The 16,136-nt window shown below is 50.5% G+C and overlaps 4 protein-coding genes across 4 annotated transcripts; 2 read left to right on the top strand and 2 right to left on the bottom strand.

The window, feature by feature from the left end:
• Positions 1-2,671: 2,671 nt before the first annotated feature.
• QC763_206280 (uncharacterized protein) lies at positions 2,672-4,023 on the bottom strand (the record flags this gene model as incomplete). Its single annotated transcript, XM_062909675.1, has 3 exons — positions 2,672-3,186; positions 3,436-3,686; positions 3,800-4,023. The coding sequence occupies 3 exons, from the start codon at positions 4,021-4,023 to the stop codon at positions 2,672-2,674; spliced, it is 990 nt and encodes a 329-aa protein (XP_062768484.1).
• Positions 4,024-10,090: 6,067 nt separating this feature from the next.
• On the top strand, positions 10,091-11,268 carry QC763_206285 (uncharacterized protein; the record flags this gene model as incomplete). The annotated part of the gene is made up of 3 exons (XM_062909676.1): positions 10,091-10,298; positions 10,373-10,756; positions 10,841-11,268. Exons 1-3 carry the CDS (start codon positions 10,157-10,159, stop codon positions 11,266-11,268), a joined length of 954 nt encoding a protein of 317 aa, XP_062768485.1. The 5' UTR covers positions 10,091-10,156.
• A 1,545-nt stretch (positions 11,269-12,813) lies between these two features.
• QC763_206290 (uncharacterized protein) lies at positions 12,814-15,329 on the bottom strand (the record flags this gene model as incomplete). Its single annotated transcript, XM_062909677.1, has 3 exons — positions 14,090-15,329; positions 13,529-14,001; positions 12,814-13,477 (listed from the first exon to the last, which is right to left on the bottom strand). The coding sequence occupies exons 1-3, from the start codon at positions 14,525-14,527 to the stop codon at positions 12,814-12,816; spliced, it is 1,575 nt and encodes a 524-aa protein (XP_062768486.1). The 5' UTR covers positions 14,528-15,329.
• Positions 14,807-16,136, top strand: YAH1 (mitochondrial matrix iron-sulfur protein). The gene is made up of 2 exons (XM_062909678.1): positions 14,807-15,416; positions 15,467-16,136. Exons 1-2 carry the CDS (start codon positions 15,127-15,129, stop codon positions 15,807-15,809), a joined length of 633 nt encoding a protein of 210 aa, XP_062768487.1. The 5' UTR covers positions 14,807-15,126; the 3' UTR covers positions 15,810-16,136.

The following is a 16,136-nucleotide window of genomic DNA, read 5'->3' on the forward strand; positions in this document are numbered from 1 at the left end:
GGACGCGCTGCTTTTGATACCCGGGCACGAAAGGGAATTATCGACTGGTTGGTGCGTTGAATTTTGAAGCTGGGATTTCTTTCGAGAGTGTATGGATATGTATGATAAAGCCGACCAACCTTTGAGAATGTACCACTACCACTTTTACTAAGGCTCACATACTCACTACCGTGATGTGTTGTACTTTTTGTTTGTACCTAACTGTGCCATTTCTGCAGGCTGACTCTCGTCTTATCTACACTTCTAAACGACCTCTGTTTGCTCGCCTAGCTTAATAGGTATTTATTCTGCCTTTCTTCCATCCTGATATTCAAGTACCTTGATGGCTCTTTTTCCAGTTCCTGACCGGGATGTTTCAAAAGCAGTCTCAAATTCCCGTGTCGTATCAAATGGCAGGTCTGCTGTTAAATGTACTTTGGTGAAGCCAGATAGCTACTGATGGTATTTGCCACACACATTGCTAATATTTGCCCTACGTGCCTGGTATCATGTTTCCTAGGTTGTTTTCCATACCCACGATCATTACATATCGCCCACTTACAGCTAACTATCACCCGCTACATCTCGATGCCTATCTCTTCTTTCCAGCCACTGTCTACCCACAAAAGCAAACATTCAAAATGCCCACAAACGTCGAAACAGCCCTCGGCATCATCGTCGCCTTTCACGTCGCCGTCATCCTCGTCGTCCTTATCTAGCTCACCACTGAACACTGCAACAAAAGGTGCAAAAGCAAGGCACACCACCAAATCCCGCTTCACCACACTGGTACTACAGCCTCCCTCCCTTTCCTCATTCGAGAGACGTAACAAACAAACAGCTACAGCCTAGCCCGCCTCCACCCCGAGGACATAGAGCTACGCCCCCAATACCGCACCGGAACCTTGACCAAACGACCTCCAGCACGCCCCCATCGGCCTTCAACTCCATGGCCTCCTTCTCTCCGTACTGCTAGACCGCGCTCCTACAACCGCGACTCTCCTACCCTACCAAAATCCGTCTCTTCCTCATCAATCGAAGAAAAGGGGAAAGAACATGAGAGATTCTACGAAGCATCGTCTTCAAAGCCACCGGCAGCGACGGCATCAGCGGCGGCGGTGAAATAGGGGAGAGTGGAGACGAATGGCTTGGCATCCAGGGGTAAAAAAGGGGTTTTCACCACCGTCGGTAGAGCCATTTTGAGGGATCAATCTGGGGATTATTATGTTACAGGACTCATACAAAAAAAACAATTCTACTGCAAGATGTAACCGAAATATGAACAAATCCCTTCTGACTACCTACCAAAGACAAATACATTGCTGCATAGAAACGTGGGTAGAACAGTGATAACAAACAAAACACAAGTCCACCCGGTAAACCCGATCCCCTGAACCATAACCATTCTGCTTGTTCCACGGTGACCTTGCTGGCCACCAACAAAACCGACATCGCTCCCCCGGGCCATCGGCTCCCTATCGGCCCAACACAAAACCACGGGAAATGTCGTGGCATACATGATACAACCCCCCCCTTCTCTCTCTTCAGCGTGGCAACTGGCAACCACCACTACCACCACCACCGTGGCAATCCGTGTATCAGTCACACGCGAGTTCCCGCACCAAACCCCCTCGATTGGCAGTGAATAATCCCGCTCTCTCTTCTGACTCCTCACCCCTTTCGTCATCATCCTTCGTCTGGCAACCACGGAAAAATGACATGACCCATGATAGATTCTGTGTGTCAAGTGGCGAGCAATGTGCCTGCCATTTTCATCTCGATCGTACGCCATGCCATGCACACAGAATCTTACAAACACGGCTTGTGAAACCTGACAAAAACAGACACCATTCCAGAGACAGCATATTGACTCAAGTCACGACAGTAGACCAAAAAGAGTGGGATAACGCTCATGCCTCAGCATCGAGCTCCGATTTCATTTGTTCGTTCCCTCTCGGGGCTGGCTACCTATCACCCATCCTGATGAGAGCGCGTTATCCCGTCGCTTAATATCGTGATATGTTGATATGATGATGATTAAGTTCCCAAAGCCAACCACACACACCCACAAGTCGGAGGCTTCCTCTATCCCAGTCCACCACCACCACACCCCTGATGCTATCAGAAAGACACCTTGGTACCCTTTGGCCCGATTTATACTTGTCGCTTGTAGCAGCCCGCCAGCCCATATCCACAGAGGAAAACCCCCTCAACTGACAAAAGTGATGCAACTCCACAACGCCGTCGCATAACATGTCTAAAACCACCAATAAAACCCCAGTAGACAACGAGGGAAAATAAATAACAATAACGCCGGGACCGCGGTGGGTCATGGACCAAAGTATCCCCTTCTGGCCAAAAATGATTATACAGAGACTAACAAAAAACCAGCAGATGCGCGGGGGGTATCATATGGGGCGGAGGGGTGAAAAAACCGTTGTCGCTCTCGGTGACCGCACTTTCCCACAGAGGAACAAATTTACTGGAACCCGGAAAACTGCGTAATGCATCAAGATGTAGAGGTCGCCACACGCTGCTCAGACGTTGTCGCGGGTCCCCAGAAGGAGATCGATATGCCGTGACAAAGGAGACGATAAAAAGATAATTCGGGGGTCGGTTCGGGCTGTGCCGCAAGAAACGGGTCGAGCCGTCGATAAAAAGAGCCGTGAGAAAGAGATAGTGCTGACAGCGCTTAGCTATTCTGGGTCTCGCTGCGCCAGATGCCCGCGCCGAGAGGCTTGCTGACTCCAAACCCTACACCGACTGCAATGCCGACGATGAGGAAGATGAGTAGGATCTTGACGAGAATTCGGTTCCGTTTGCTGAGGCCGGCGAGGCAGTTGCAGGCGCGCCGATTCTTTTTGGCGGCCTTGGCTTTTCGCTTCCAGTGATCTTGCCCGGGCCAAACTTGGCAATCGGTTCCTCCCTTTGTGCACTCGGCTGATCTTTTGTGGCTGTTCTCGTTGGTGATCATGGCCTCGATATCGGTGTCGAAGGGGTTTAATCGGTGAGTGGTAGCTGGTGTAGACAAGTCCGAGAGTCGCGACGCTGACGTGTCCTTCTCGGTCAATGTTGGGAATGGTTCGGGTGTGAGTGTCTCTTGAGAAGTCTTGGTAGACAGCCGGGACATTGACGTCGTCTCGACGGTCAAGCCCGGCTTGTTGTTGTTGTTGTTATCTGTTAGAGAAGCCATGATGTGTGCTGGTTCTGTGAGCGTTGTTTAATGGCTGGGAGCTGTAATTATATCGCGGCAGTGGCCGTTCTGGATCTGTATGACAGAGTCGATTGATGTTCGTGTTCGAAGTTCCGGGAGTCGGACGGACAAAAGGCAAAGCCACGAGAAGTCGTTTGCCTGGAAGGTGTCAGTCTGGGGGGACACAGAGAGTTACAGCTCACAGGCCGCTGGGAAAGCGTGACGAGGGCTGTGACAGGTCTCGGGTTTTCAGGTGCTCTTACGATTAGAATGGTCGACTGACGATGCTTGTGAATACCGAGGTGAATAGAGCTTGTTGAAGCAAAAAGGGCCCGTGACCCCTTCCCAGCAGGAGATTGAGCGGGCTCGGTTGGAGAAATGTCTGGCAGATGGTGTCGAACGGTGTGTTGTGGCATCCGTCGCCTTCCTCTCAAAAACGTCCTCGGGGGCCGTTCCACTCGCCTTGTCAGCGGTGTTTTGAGGGCAATTGGGGCTGTTGAGGACGGAGGGAGAGCTGTGAGGTTCGTTCAAGAGGAATGAGAAGATGGGCGACTGGGCAGAGAAATGGGAAATGAGAGCAGCACCTCCCCCCAGACCAAGCTGCAAAGACAACAGGTACCCAGGTACCTCCTGGCGAATGCACCAATGGGAAAGGGGCGGTCAGCGGCAGCACTTGGCAGCATTTGGACCTGGGGGTCTGGCCTGACCGGGGCTGCCATTCGCTGGCACCTGCTAAGCTGTGGATAGCTCGAGCTCCACTTCCATTCTCGGTCATACAGCCCCACTGTGATTGGCCGACCGGCTGGCGCTAGCTTCTGGGGTTGCAAACCTGCAAACTCCATCTCCCGCATGCTGCATGTGGAGCGGAACAGCCTGAACCTGAACAGGCACAGGGACTTCCTGAACACAATACAGGGAACAGCGCTGAAGAGCTAATCCACATGAACGAGGCCTCTGACGTGCTGCATAAAGTGCTCCAGAAGGGATGGCCACAATATTTCTGGACCAGCTTGCGACGCGTTTTATGAAGGCAGGCCGCCGTGTCGGGTCGCCGCCATGGTCAGAGGTGTGTTGTTTAAGACGACGACGACGGGACTCCAGGGACGGACACGGCAGATATGTCGGTCAACTGTTGGCCGTGGCCGCTCCGGCAATCAGACGAAGACACCAAGACCACCAGTTTTTTGGTCAGATGGTGGAACGACGGGGGCCATTGCCAAAGACCTGGGCTGGCAATGGCCAGCCCTAGGACCTGGGCAGGGACTAAAAGTCTTGACCGGTTCTTTTGCTAGGTAGTGTCGCCTTCGATTTTGTGGTTGGATTATAGGATTAGGATCGTATACTGTGTGATGCCACCTGCTACGATGGGAAAGTGTAGATAAGAAACGGCAAGCAATATCTTGTCATCAGCCTCAACGACCCAAAAGGCTGGTGCTGCGCAGACGCCGCGCGAACTTCCACCGAGCAAAGAACCGACCATCCCACCTCACCACACCATCACGAGTGCGTTGGGTGCGCTGGGTGCGCTGGGTGCGCAAATGCAGTTCGCCCGCACGGTAGTACACTGCAAAAGTAGCAGCGACGCCCGGCATTTTGACGCATTTCTTCCGCTCTTTTCATTTTACCCTTCCGTGCGTGCAGCCACTATGTACTTGGCTTTTGGAGGCTTGACAGAGCAGAGAATGGTTCGGACGCGGTCCCGGCTCGCCTTGCCACGCATCCATCCCAACCATCCATCCATTCCCCCACTTCTGCAAGCCACGCCGGTGCCCATCACGAACTTGGACTGCTGCTTAAGGCAATGAGGCAAAAGGGCAATGGGCCAGCTGGAGCATAGCACAACAGCAAGACCACGCATGTGAGGTATGTTTGCGCTGCGCAGCAGGTAATTAACTGCCGACGTAAGAGTCTCGAATCTTGATGCAGTCTCACAACCGATCGACGCCTCTGGACCGTTTGGATAAGATACGGCTCATACAGAAACAGCTTGCCAGCCAAAGTTCCACCTTCATCAACCTGTTATCGTCTTCCTCTTCTTCTCCCCCGCTTCTTCTTCGCGTAGGTATCCCGTGCGTGTGTGTCCCGCTTATTTTTCTAAACGCGCAAAGATAAATTGGATGGTGCCTCCAAGCGATGTACCAGCATGACATGGTGAAAGCGCCAAGCTTTATGTTTCGGGTCTCCTCGTCTTTCTCAAATCATGCTCCAACGGACTTCCCTCTTTTGAAATGCCGCACAGCCGGCGGTTATGGGGCCTGCTTGGTTCTCATCCTTTTTGACCTCTTTGCAAGTTTGTGGCTATTGATGCCGTCAACACACTAGGGGACTAGGTAGGGGAGTTAAGTTAATATCCAACACACGTGTGTCTTCCCTGTCCTCTAGCTGGACTGGGCAGTTGAAGAAGGTGAGGGGGAAAAGCACGTTCTTTTTCCTACAATTCCTTTTCCAATATTGCTTCTTCCAACCCCCCCACCCGCTATACATACAGCACATAAACGTGTTGTGTGGGCTTGCGGCGCGAGGAATCGACCTTTCCTGCTTCAACACCGGATGCAAGCCCACTGTCAATAAAAAGGAGGCAACTGGACTGGCTGATCTCCTTTTTGGCTTTTTGACTTTCCGCTAGTGCGTGCGGCACAAGCAGCTTTTGGGCCATCATCCAGAATGTTGCATCTTCCCTGATCTTAAAAATTGGGTCGCTGCCCATTACGCTATTCTGGGACTAGCGTGTGGCCTCAGGAGTTTTGAGTGTGACACTGCGGGGTCGTTTTCCCGTTCAAGCCTAGAACCCTGTCAGAGTTGGAATCCTTGCTCCTTCTCTCTGTTGGAGCGGGCGGGGAACCTGTGTGGAAAACCACAAGCGGCGGTTCGGTTGGGCTGAGTGCATTCACCATTGATTCGTTGGCTGCTGTTCTGGAACTCCGAAAATCTGTGTGGAATTTTTGGAGTAGGAGATCTGGGATCTGGGGATCTGGATGGATCTCGTGGGCAACGGTTTTGGGTTCCAGACCATGAGAAGGTGTGGGTGGGGAGGGTAGAACGAGTTGCCTGTCCGTTGAAGACGCCGAGAAGACACAGACCAAACAACCTTCATTCCAGAGCGATGGTTTCCGCGGATACAAACCTCACTTGTTGTTTACTTCATTATGATCGTGAGTTTTCTCTAGTCTGCTTCATCCAAAGTCTTTGTTACGTTTCTCTCATTCTCACAGGTGGCGGAAAGGATATTTGTTTGTCAAGTCTACGCGAGTCATCAAACTGCACTGCCCACGCGAAAATCCGATATCAAAAAGCCCGTATTTACCCCTTAACTGCTATTACGTCCCAAACCTTGAACCCGACACTTGCAGTCTCACAATACGCGGACTGAAACTTTGACCTCCGACTCCGCCTCAAAATTGATTGCCTTTTGTCTTTGATGAGCTACTTTTCTAGAATACGAGAACATGCGATTCGTGGATACACAGGTAAGGTCCAGGGGATACGCGTAACGTAGTTGATGAGCCTTGTTACACACGCCACGCATGTTGTGGACAAAAAGATGGAGGCTGCTACCTGAAAAGTTGCACAGCTCATTGATTATAGCTGTAAAGAAGTCTTTTTAGCATGGTTAAATACCCCTGAGAAGGTGACTCTCTCAAAACAGTCGGGAGGTATACACTCCCTTGCTTTCATCACATGCTCGGAGTCATCATTGAAGAAAAGCTCGGATGATTGCTTGCTCTTGCATCAAGTGAGCTTCATCTCATGTATTGTCAGCATGCAAGGCACAGCACAGGCATCAAGCTCAAAAGTGCTCGCATTGGCGCGTAGCCAACCTCCCGCTATATGAGATGATCGACTGTGATGGGACGGATGATTGACGGTGTCAAAGCAGGTCCACCACCATCGTTCATTATCCTGTGGGGAATCTACCTCATGAGATGGCGCAATAAGCCAAAGCAACGCTACGCAACAACAACAACAACAACAGCGTTCGCTACAACCGGGCGTGGATCCTAGATCACAATGGCTTTGTGACTCTGATGGAGGTTAGCGCGGATATCATACTTGTTGGGAACAGGAGGGTTTTGGCGGTGATTTTGTGATAATAGCAATCTAACCCCAGAGGAAAGGGCTTGTTGGCCAATGATGAGACTCTCTTTTCTGAGGAGTGATGGATAGTAATACCATTCTCTCTTATACTTTTAGCGCCCATCACGGTTATGTTAACTATAGAAAAACTATTTCGACCAATTCAATATGCAGTATACTTACAACCTCCATCCCATCGCATGCAAAGCCGGGGCCATAAGGCTAGGGTAACCGACAAGTCATACACACCTTCCTCGTTCCATTCTTCCGCTAGACCGTAAATGCGAGCCGAGCAAGTGAATTGGTCCGGGTGGCTAATTCGGCGTTGAGGGCGTGCGAGTGTAAACGTCGAGATTACGCCTGAGGGCGTGCGTGGGAGCGTTCATGAAGAAAAAGCCCGCGCGCGTGGCCGCGGCGTTCGTGAGATTCGTGTAACCAGCCTAGTTCTTCTTTTTCTTGAAATTCCGCTGGAAGATGCAGAGTTCTGTTGATCTCGATAATAATTCAGACGAAAATAATCAAACTACGGAAAGCCACAAAATAGTAATTTCCACAAAGTGAAAACAACGAAACGTGGGATTTGGAACCAAGGCTCTAGCTATCAGCCACCTGCTCGAGGCAAATAGCCCAAAATTCTCAATGTCCTCCCATCCCAAATTATCATTCCCCTATTTTCCTCTTGGCGTCTTTAGTCGCAAGAACACCATTCCCTTGGCGTCTTTCGTCGCAAGGGAGCCCGGTGCTCAAAAGAAATCAGTGTCCCCAAACCCCATTCCAGGGTTCGCAAGGGAACGGCGCTTTGTTGCCGCTGGTGCCGCAGACGTGGCATGTCCTGGGGTAGGTGAAACAAGTTAGCAAGGTGATCTTGGAAGATTTGAGATCAAGAATCGGGAAGAGCAAGGTGAGAATGAAAGAACATACCATGTGACCTGTTCAAGGTACTGTTTCTTGATTAGGGAAACAGGGATTATTAGAGTGATTAGTTTATCTGGAGAGAAGTAGGTCAGTGTATGGTCTGATGTAAACAAAGAGCTCTAAGGGGTTGAAGGAAAATCCATACCTTCGGAATCCGAGTCCTTAAAGGCTTCGGCTGAGGATCTCTTGTTTGTTATCCTCTTGTTAGCCACCTCCTTGTTTGTCCACTTCTTAGCTATTGTGATTGTTTTGTTTGACAGTAAACAGATAGTTGGCTAGGCAGGCAGGTAGGTAGGTAGGTGATGGGCCACCAGACGCAAGGTGATCGAACGAAGAGGCTCCTCAATGTTTGAGGGTCAAATGCAGGTACGATCTCAAAATTGCCGGGAATTTATACTCGACAGAGGAGTAACTTCCTATGCAACCGTGCTTTTCGTGTATCATATTGTTTATTCACTTTGAAAGCTCTGCACTTCACTTTGTTGGCTAGTTGCCCTCCCCACAGGACAGGTCCTACCAGTGGTATGATAGAACTGGGAGCAAGACGGTCAATATGGCAGCTACACGCGCAAGGCAACTAGGCAGCGTACGCGCGTGGTTGATAATGTGACGCTTCGTCGCTCCCAAAGATCAGATGGGTATCGCGGGGCCATCTCCATCCTTCCCATCATATCTTCCACATTCTCCGCCTGTTGAATAGGACACGCGTCCCATTTGAAGAGTTGAGATGAAACAGACAGTACTGTGGTCAGCGGCCGTTTGCTCGACTGTCACTAGACAGGAATATAAGCCGTGGTGTTAGTAGGACTTCTATAAAGCGCCCTAGATCTTCTTCCTCAGTGGTGAAATGGTCCTGCTTCTTCGAACAATAGCAGAACCCTCAGACCTACCCAGAGACTACAAAGCTCCACAGTAGAATGATCGCCTCTATGATGTTGGTCTTCCTCTCCATGGTCATTCAGCTAGCCGTAGCCGGCCCGGTTGAGCCCGTCTCCGCACAACAACAGAAAAGCTCGCCCCTCGGCGCCTCACCGCCCTCAGCGCACATCCTGTTGTCAATGATTGCCACAGCGTAATCAACAATATAGGCAGTAAGCTGAAATCCTCTAAAATCAACACACTGTCTACCTCTCCACCTGCATTTCTCCGAACATAAAATGAAAAGCATCATGCGGAACAGGAAAACGGGACCTCGATCCTCGAATGTGCGTAACCATCGGCGTCAACAGTTGTGCTGGCTTCGTTTGCAACTACAACAACTTACCGTATCAACTCAACCTACCCATCGCCGCCATCGAAATGACTGCCTATGTCTACGACCCTTGCGTTCGAAACGACCAGTATGGCCAGTGGGCCAACGTATGATATGAGCTTGGATTGGTGCATATGCCTATCATACCAACGCCACCCACACACCCAGGGCACAACAAGATCAGAATCGAAGATGTAAGACAGTTTCTGGGAGGAAACATACCAGCCGAGGTGATGGTAGTATCTCACAGCCTTGAGCAGCTGCGGCAGGATAATCTGGGGGAAATTGGCCGGTATGTAGGGGACGTTGACGGTCGTATCTCTTAGAGTAAGCGGCTGGGGGGGGATTATCTTGGAAGAACTTTGATCGTGATGAGACGAGGATACTAATTGTATCATGTTCTGAGAAGTCGTCTGGATGCACCGCTCAGTAATCAGCTACATAGACTGTAGAAATATTTTGGTGCCCAGGTCGAAAATAAGTGTTTTCTGAAATCAAAGAAGTGTTATGCGTTGTGGTCAAGATCGAATCTCTCTCTGCACAAAACTCGGTTGATGGTTACCCCGCCATACTGTCACAAGTCAGTAGACGTCGGAGGGAAAGTGGCGGGCTTCTCTGTCACAATGTTCCTTCCTTGATTGATATTCAAGTATAGAACACCCTGCCCAAAGTTGTCACAAATCCACGCTCTGTTTCTCAGACACACACCTCCACACCCAGCGGCCCAACACCCGATCAGCACGATGCTGGGCTTTACAATCCTCTCTGTGCTTTGGCTCGCCGGACTCGCTCTTGGGGGGCAGGCTGATCCTGCAAAACACGGCTGGATTTTCGACAGTATGATGAATGAACTGGATTGCTACCACGTCTTGGATCAATTCAACGGTAAGTCCCCATGTATAGCCTCCCTCTACTACAAAGCTATCTATCCTCTTGCTAACTATGACTGCCTTACATAGAAAGCGCTGATGCAAATCAAGTCATCGAGCTGAAGTATGAAGAGCCCAAAGAAATGCTCTACAAAGGCTGCAGCATCATACTCAGCCAACTCGATATCGAGCCCTGGTACACGTACATTAGCTTGAAGCAGATCTTGCCCAGCCTAGCGAAATATCTTTACTACCAACCGAATATCAAAAATGACTGGGAGGCGACATTCAACATCTCGGAAAACCAGTCGAATAGTGAATCAAAAATAGCATACGTCAAGATCCTGAAGTATTCCACCGATGACCAAAACGAGGCCAATACATCTGCCAATTCTGTCGACCCCGACGCAACTTGTTTCAACATGACAGAATTTCCACCACTCGTCCAGGCAGACTGTCAGGCATCGTTTGATTGTTAGTGTTCCCCTCTGACTTTCCGAGCCTACCCAGGCCCGCCAAAACAATGCCTAGATATAGCAGAAACTAACTGCTCACCAGTATGGACTACTGGAACCAAAGCCTTCTTCCCGAATCACGAAAACATGACATGGGAGTCTGGTTTTCTTAGCTTCTCCAACGACAGCTCCACTTGCCAGTTTGTGATGTATAACAATGACGATTATACTGCATACGTGAGCCTGACCGACGTTACCGATCAAGTCCAGCATCAAATCATTGACCCTTGCGTCTCTAACGGTTGGTATGGAGGTTGGCAAAAGAATAATACGGGGCTGTATCTGGACTTCAAGAACAGGGGCGTGCTGGCATGGTTCCTACCCAAAGAGTTCTTTCCCGCTGTTAGATGGACCTTTCCTGAGTGGTTAAAAGACCCGGCGGATCCGTGGGATTACCCGCCATATCTCGTGTTCAACAAGAGCAAGAGCCAAGTGTTCAACCAGAATGAGAGCCAAGCAATCTCTGACTGATATCATGGCGGGTACTGGAAGGCAGGCAGTGTGGGAAATGAGCTGATCTGAGATGAGCAGGCCCTTGACTTGATTTGGCTCAGCCCGGCCACTTCAAGCTTAACTTGAAGGTGTTATAACTTAAATTGGCTTAGGAAGATTATTAAATCTACAGGAAGTGGTTTTTCCGGGCCGGGTGGGCCGGAGCACTGGTTCCGCGGAGGGCACCGGTGAGTAGGTACAGAGGGTGCCCTGCCGGCCACCTCACTACCATACCGGATATCACCACTTTTTGTGGGGCTAAAGAGATCACTGATCTTCTGAGCTGAGCCAACAGGAAGATTTGACTTGGCTCAGGCCAATATAGGGATGACTTGACTTGGCTCAGCTCAGCTCAACTGAGCCAAGTCAAGTCAAGTCTGGCTCAGCTCATTGCCCACACTGAAGGCAGGCTTGGACGGGTTTAACATAGCTCAAATAGTGGTTAGTAGGCTGAGCTTTCGTCTCACCCAAGGAACTTTTTGGGACCTCACCGTGGTCATTAATCCACACCGTCAAGTGAGTCTTGATTTTTCACCGTGTTGCTTGGACGTCCAATCCTTTGAATAAAAAGTACGAGGCGTGACAATTTACAGCCAATTGTTCTTGTACTCTTTCATCTGACGACACATTACTCATTCTTCCGTCTTCACCCAGATGTTTCATGCGAAGTATCGACCGGGCCACCATTCTTGTTATACTGCAGATGACCGTCGCAAGTATCCACGTCGTCGGCGTACTGCTGACCAACACGAGATATACAACCTCTCCAGAACTCATTCAACCCTTATCGAACAATTGGTCCAGATAAATATTTCGTCTTTCCCCCTGAGAACCCTTTTACATTTTTAGCCTTTCAAAAAGTCAAAATATACATGAAGGGGTTGGCGAAGGACAATGTCATCTTCCTCACCTACCACACTTTATGAAAAATAAAAACCCGAAATCTTGAACTACGAACATACTAAGCACCTATATTCACCTGTGCAAAACACACACAAAAAGAGAGAAAAAAAAAGGCCTCCATCTACAACGTGCTCAAATAGGTGAACACCAACACACACATGACTCAGCAATTGTGACCATAAAGAAGATGCACACTACCCAGCAACAAAGTACCTCGCTACAGACCTCCACGCTCAACACCCAGGCTCTAATACCTAGCACACCTCACAACAACCAAACACAAATCCCAACCAAATGTCTATCAACAATCTCTCCGTTTTTTTTTCATGAGCGGAGAATCATATATATCCTCTTTATCAAAAACCTCATAATAAAGTTACAAAAATACCAAACCCCCTCCTCCCAACCCAACCCAACCCATCCATCTCTTTGAACAAAACAAAAAGAAAAGCCACAAAAAAAAAAAAAACGCCTGCCTCTTTCATAAAAGTCATCTTGTAGAAAATGAAATCCCTTTCCCACTCTTCTTTTCCCATAGCATACCACCCATCCTGACCAAAAGACGTGTATATACATCTTTTTTTTCCCCACCTCATATCCAAAACCACCCCCAACCTCCCCTTAAAATTCCCCATCCCCACCAGCCCCCATCACCCCCGCAACCCAAAGCCCAACCAGCCCCCACCAATTCACATTCCAACCCCTCGCCAACCCATTCAACCCCTGACCCCGTCTATACACCGTCTCCGAAATCGACTGCTGCTCCTTTGCCTGCTTCCCCCCCTTCTTCCTTCCCCTCGCTGTCTCCACCACCTTCGAAGGCTTAACAACAGCATGCGACCCCTCCTCATTGACAATACTGTACATCGTCCCAAACACACCATTGTATTTCCCAACAGGGACAATAGTCTCCAGACTTTCTGGCGGTGCCACAGCACTCTTCTTGCCCTTGACAGGAGGAGGCGCCTCGAGAGCTTGGAGGTACTCTGATGTGTTGAGGACCGCGACCTGACCTCTGCGGAGGACCGTCTCGAGTGGGAGCTTGATGCACAGCGCTACAGCCGAGGAGCAGAATTTGGCGATGGAGAAGCTCGCGGGAGCAATCTCCCTGTCGATCATGAATTGTGTTCGGAGAACAAGGGGTGTTGAAAGGGTAAGGAGAGGGTGGACGAGGGAGTGGAGGACCGTTGGGAAAAAGACGGCGGAGGGGCAGAAGTAGGAGGGGAGGCTGCGGAGGGCGGTCAAGGTGCGCCTGGAAGCGCGAGAGGTGGATGTGATAATCATGCTAAACGTTTTTTAGTACATGGTAGAACAAGACAGCTTCAAGGAGGCATACCGTGTGCGGATCAGATCCAGGGGAGAGAGGATCAGGCCAGTAACAACCGCCGCGGCGGCAGCCACACAAAGAGAGGCCCATGGATATGGTGCAGCGATATCAATCAACCGGTCCGCATCGTTCTTGACGCCGAGGTCTGGTACGTTGAGAAGGGCGCTGAGTAGACTCCTGGACCAGTTCTCCAGTAACGAGTGGAGTACCGAGTAGATAAAGGTCACGTTTGAACCCTTCCAAACACCCCACGCACCTTCCTTCTGCCATAGCTGTGCGATAACTTCCAACACAGAGTCGGGGGTTCGAATGGCCAGTTGATGTACCGGTACAGGGGCTGGCTTTCCAGGCGTTCGTGGGGTATCAAGTGGGGTCATTGGGTTCGGTCTCCCGCGGGTAGCTGTTGGAGAGGGAGTTCGTGGTTGATTTGAGGTGAAATATGCCATTTCATCGGCATCCGAGTCTGAGTCGTGGGCTTGTTCCTGTAAGTTGCGTGTTAGTCGTCTGCTTGGGGTATGGAAGTGGGGCGTGGTTCGATGGTGTTGCCCACGATACCCAACGGCAGCATACCTCGTCGTCAAACTGAGTATTCCACGGGTTCGCAGCAGCAGCAGCCGCTGCTTGTGCTTGCTGTCGCCTTGCCTCCTCTGCTTCCTCAGCGGCAGCTGCTAGTCCTCCCAAATCATCCTGTTTCCTGACTTGCATGATGGTCTTGGCCACATCGAAGGGTTGGGCCATCAGCACCGACGAGTACTTCCACAGCAGCTCGTCCAGCACCTCCTTGACTGTCTGTACAACTGATGGCGAAGGCTCGGCTATGTAGTTCTTGTAGTCGATGTCGGAAAAGAGGTCGCGTGCCTTAGTAGCATACTGGCCGGTTGAGTTGCCGGCTTGGGCGAAGGCTTTTGGGCCGGGTGGTGTGGGGAGGGATTCGGGAGGTTCGCCGATCGAAGGGGGAATGTAGTAGGGTCTCAGGGGATTGACCCCGTTGTCACTGTGGTGAGCCATGCTGGTTACTGGTGCTTCTGTAGGCGCAGGAGCATGTTATGGTGGTGAATTTTGGGCTGGGTTCTCTGGCGAATTGCCCCGCTGATATTTCGCATGTGCTGGGACACAATGAGGTGCGGTGAAATCATTTGGCGATAAGCTAAGCATGCAAGAGCTACCCCAAAAGAGCCCAAGCGCCATCCCCGTATTGCATTATCGGGGCCGCCGATAAGCGCCGCCCGCCCACCTCAATGCTTGGCTACTGTCATCTTTTGCGGGTAAATTTTCATATCGTTTATCGGGATGTTGAATGGACGAATGTTAGATCAGATAATGATAATTCATTATTCAGTTGCCTCCCTCGTCTCAAATAACCATACCTGCTCCACTGTGTGCCCTTTTTGCATGAGGCAGTGAATAGACACCGAAGAGCCCTCAGTTTGCGTATTGTATATATTGTACCTCTCGGGAGGGGTTTCTCGGCCATTAGGTTGTTTGTCACTCGCAGCTTTCCCCGGGTTTCGGAGCCTTCTAGGCTGTTTGCTTTTTCTCTCCAGCTTCCCACGCTTGTTTCCCTCTCAAGTCTTCCTGGAGATATAAACACACGCCAAACAGTCAGGATGTCGACCCAAAGAATTTTTGCCAGCGTCCTCCCGAGACTAAGGGTTGCCTCCAGCAAGAATGCGACAACTTCCCTTGCACAACAGGCACAACAGCTCCGGTGCTACAGCAGGCCGACCGCCACCTTGAGACCTTCCGGTCCGGCCCGGTCCTCGGTGCTCTCCTCCGCCGCTGCCTCCGCCCCTCGCCGTGTATGTGTACCGACCACATCCTCCGCTCAACCTCGCACCTTGTCCACCTCAGCCTCACTTTTCCATGGTCATGTCGACACCCCAAAGCCAGGTGAAGAGTATGTGCAAAAACCCCCATTTTCGACATCCTTGAACTAACACATCAAAGGCTTTGGGTAACCTTCATCGACAAGGAGGGTGTTGAGACTAAGATTGCCGTTTGCAAGGGCGACAACCTCTTGGATATTGCCCAGGCTCATGATTTGGAGATGGAGGGTGCCTGTGGCGGTTCCTGCGCCTGCTCGACATGCCACGTCATTGTTGAGGACCCTGACTACTACGACAAGATGCCCGAGCCGGATGATGATGAGAACGACATGCTCGATCTTGCCTTCGGTCTTACTGAGACCAGTCGGCTGGGCTGCCAGGTCATCATGACTCCCGAGCTGGATGGCCTCCGGGTCAAGCTCCCCTCCATGACAAGGAACCTTCAGTCGAGCGACTTCAACTAAGGCCTGCCAATATATATTGCATTCTCCGGATTATCGTTTCTTGGTCGGCGTTGCGGCAGCGATACACGGGCATAGTTGTTAAAGATAGATACCAAAAGCATAGGGGGTTGGCTAGTGCGTTTTCCGCGCAATAGCTCACGATGTAACTGATGACAAATCTTGCGGCTCCGGGATGGTCTGGGAATCTCTTGCTCTGATCGAGCATGTGTACATGTAAAATAGTAGTAAGGCATCCTATACTGGGGCCATGTGTAAATAAGATGTAACCTCTGCTCTATAAGCAGTAGAACACCCCTCTGTCTCCCCAACATCTGTAATGGAGAGATC

This window comes from Podospora pseudopauciseta (genome assembly GCF_035222475.1).
Source record: "Podospora pseudopauciseta strain CBS 411.78 chromosome 2 map unlocalized CBS411.78m_2, whole genome shotgun sequence".
In the NCBI taxonomy this organism is placed as follows: domain Eukaryota; kingdom Fungi; phylum Ascomycota; class Sordariomycetes; order Sordariales; family Podosporaceae; genus Podospora; species Podospora pseudopauciseta.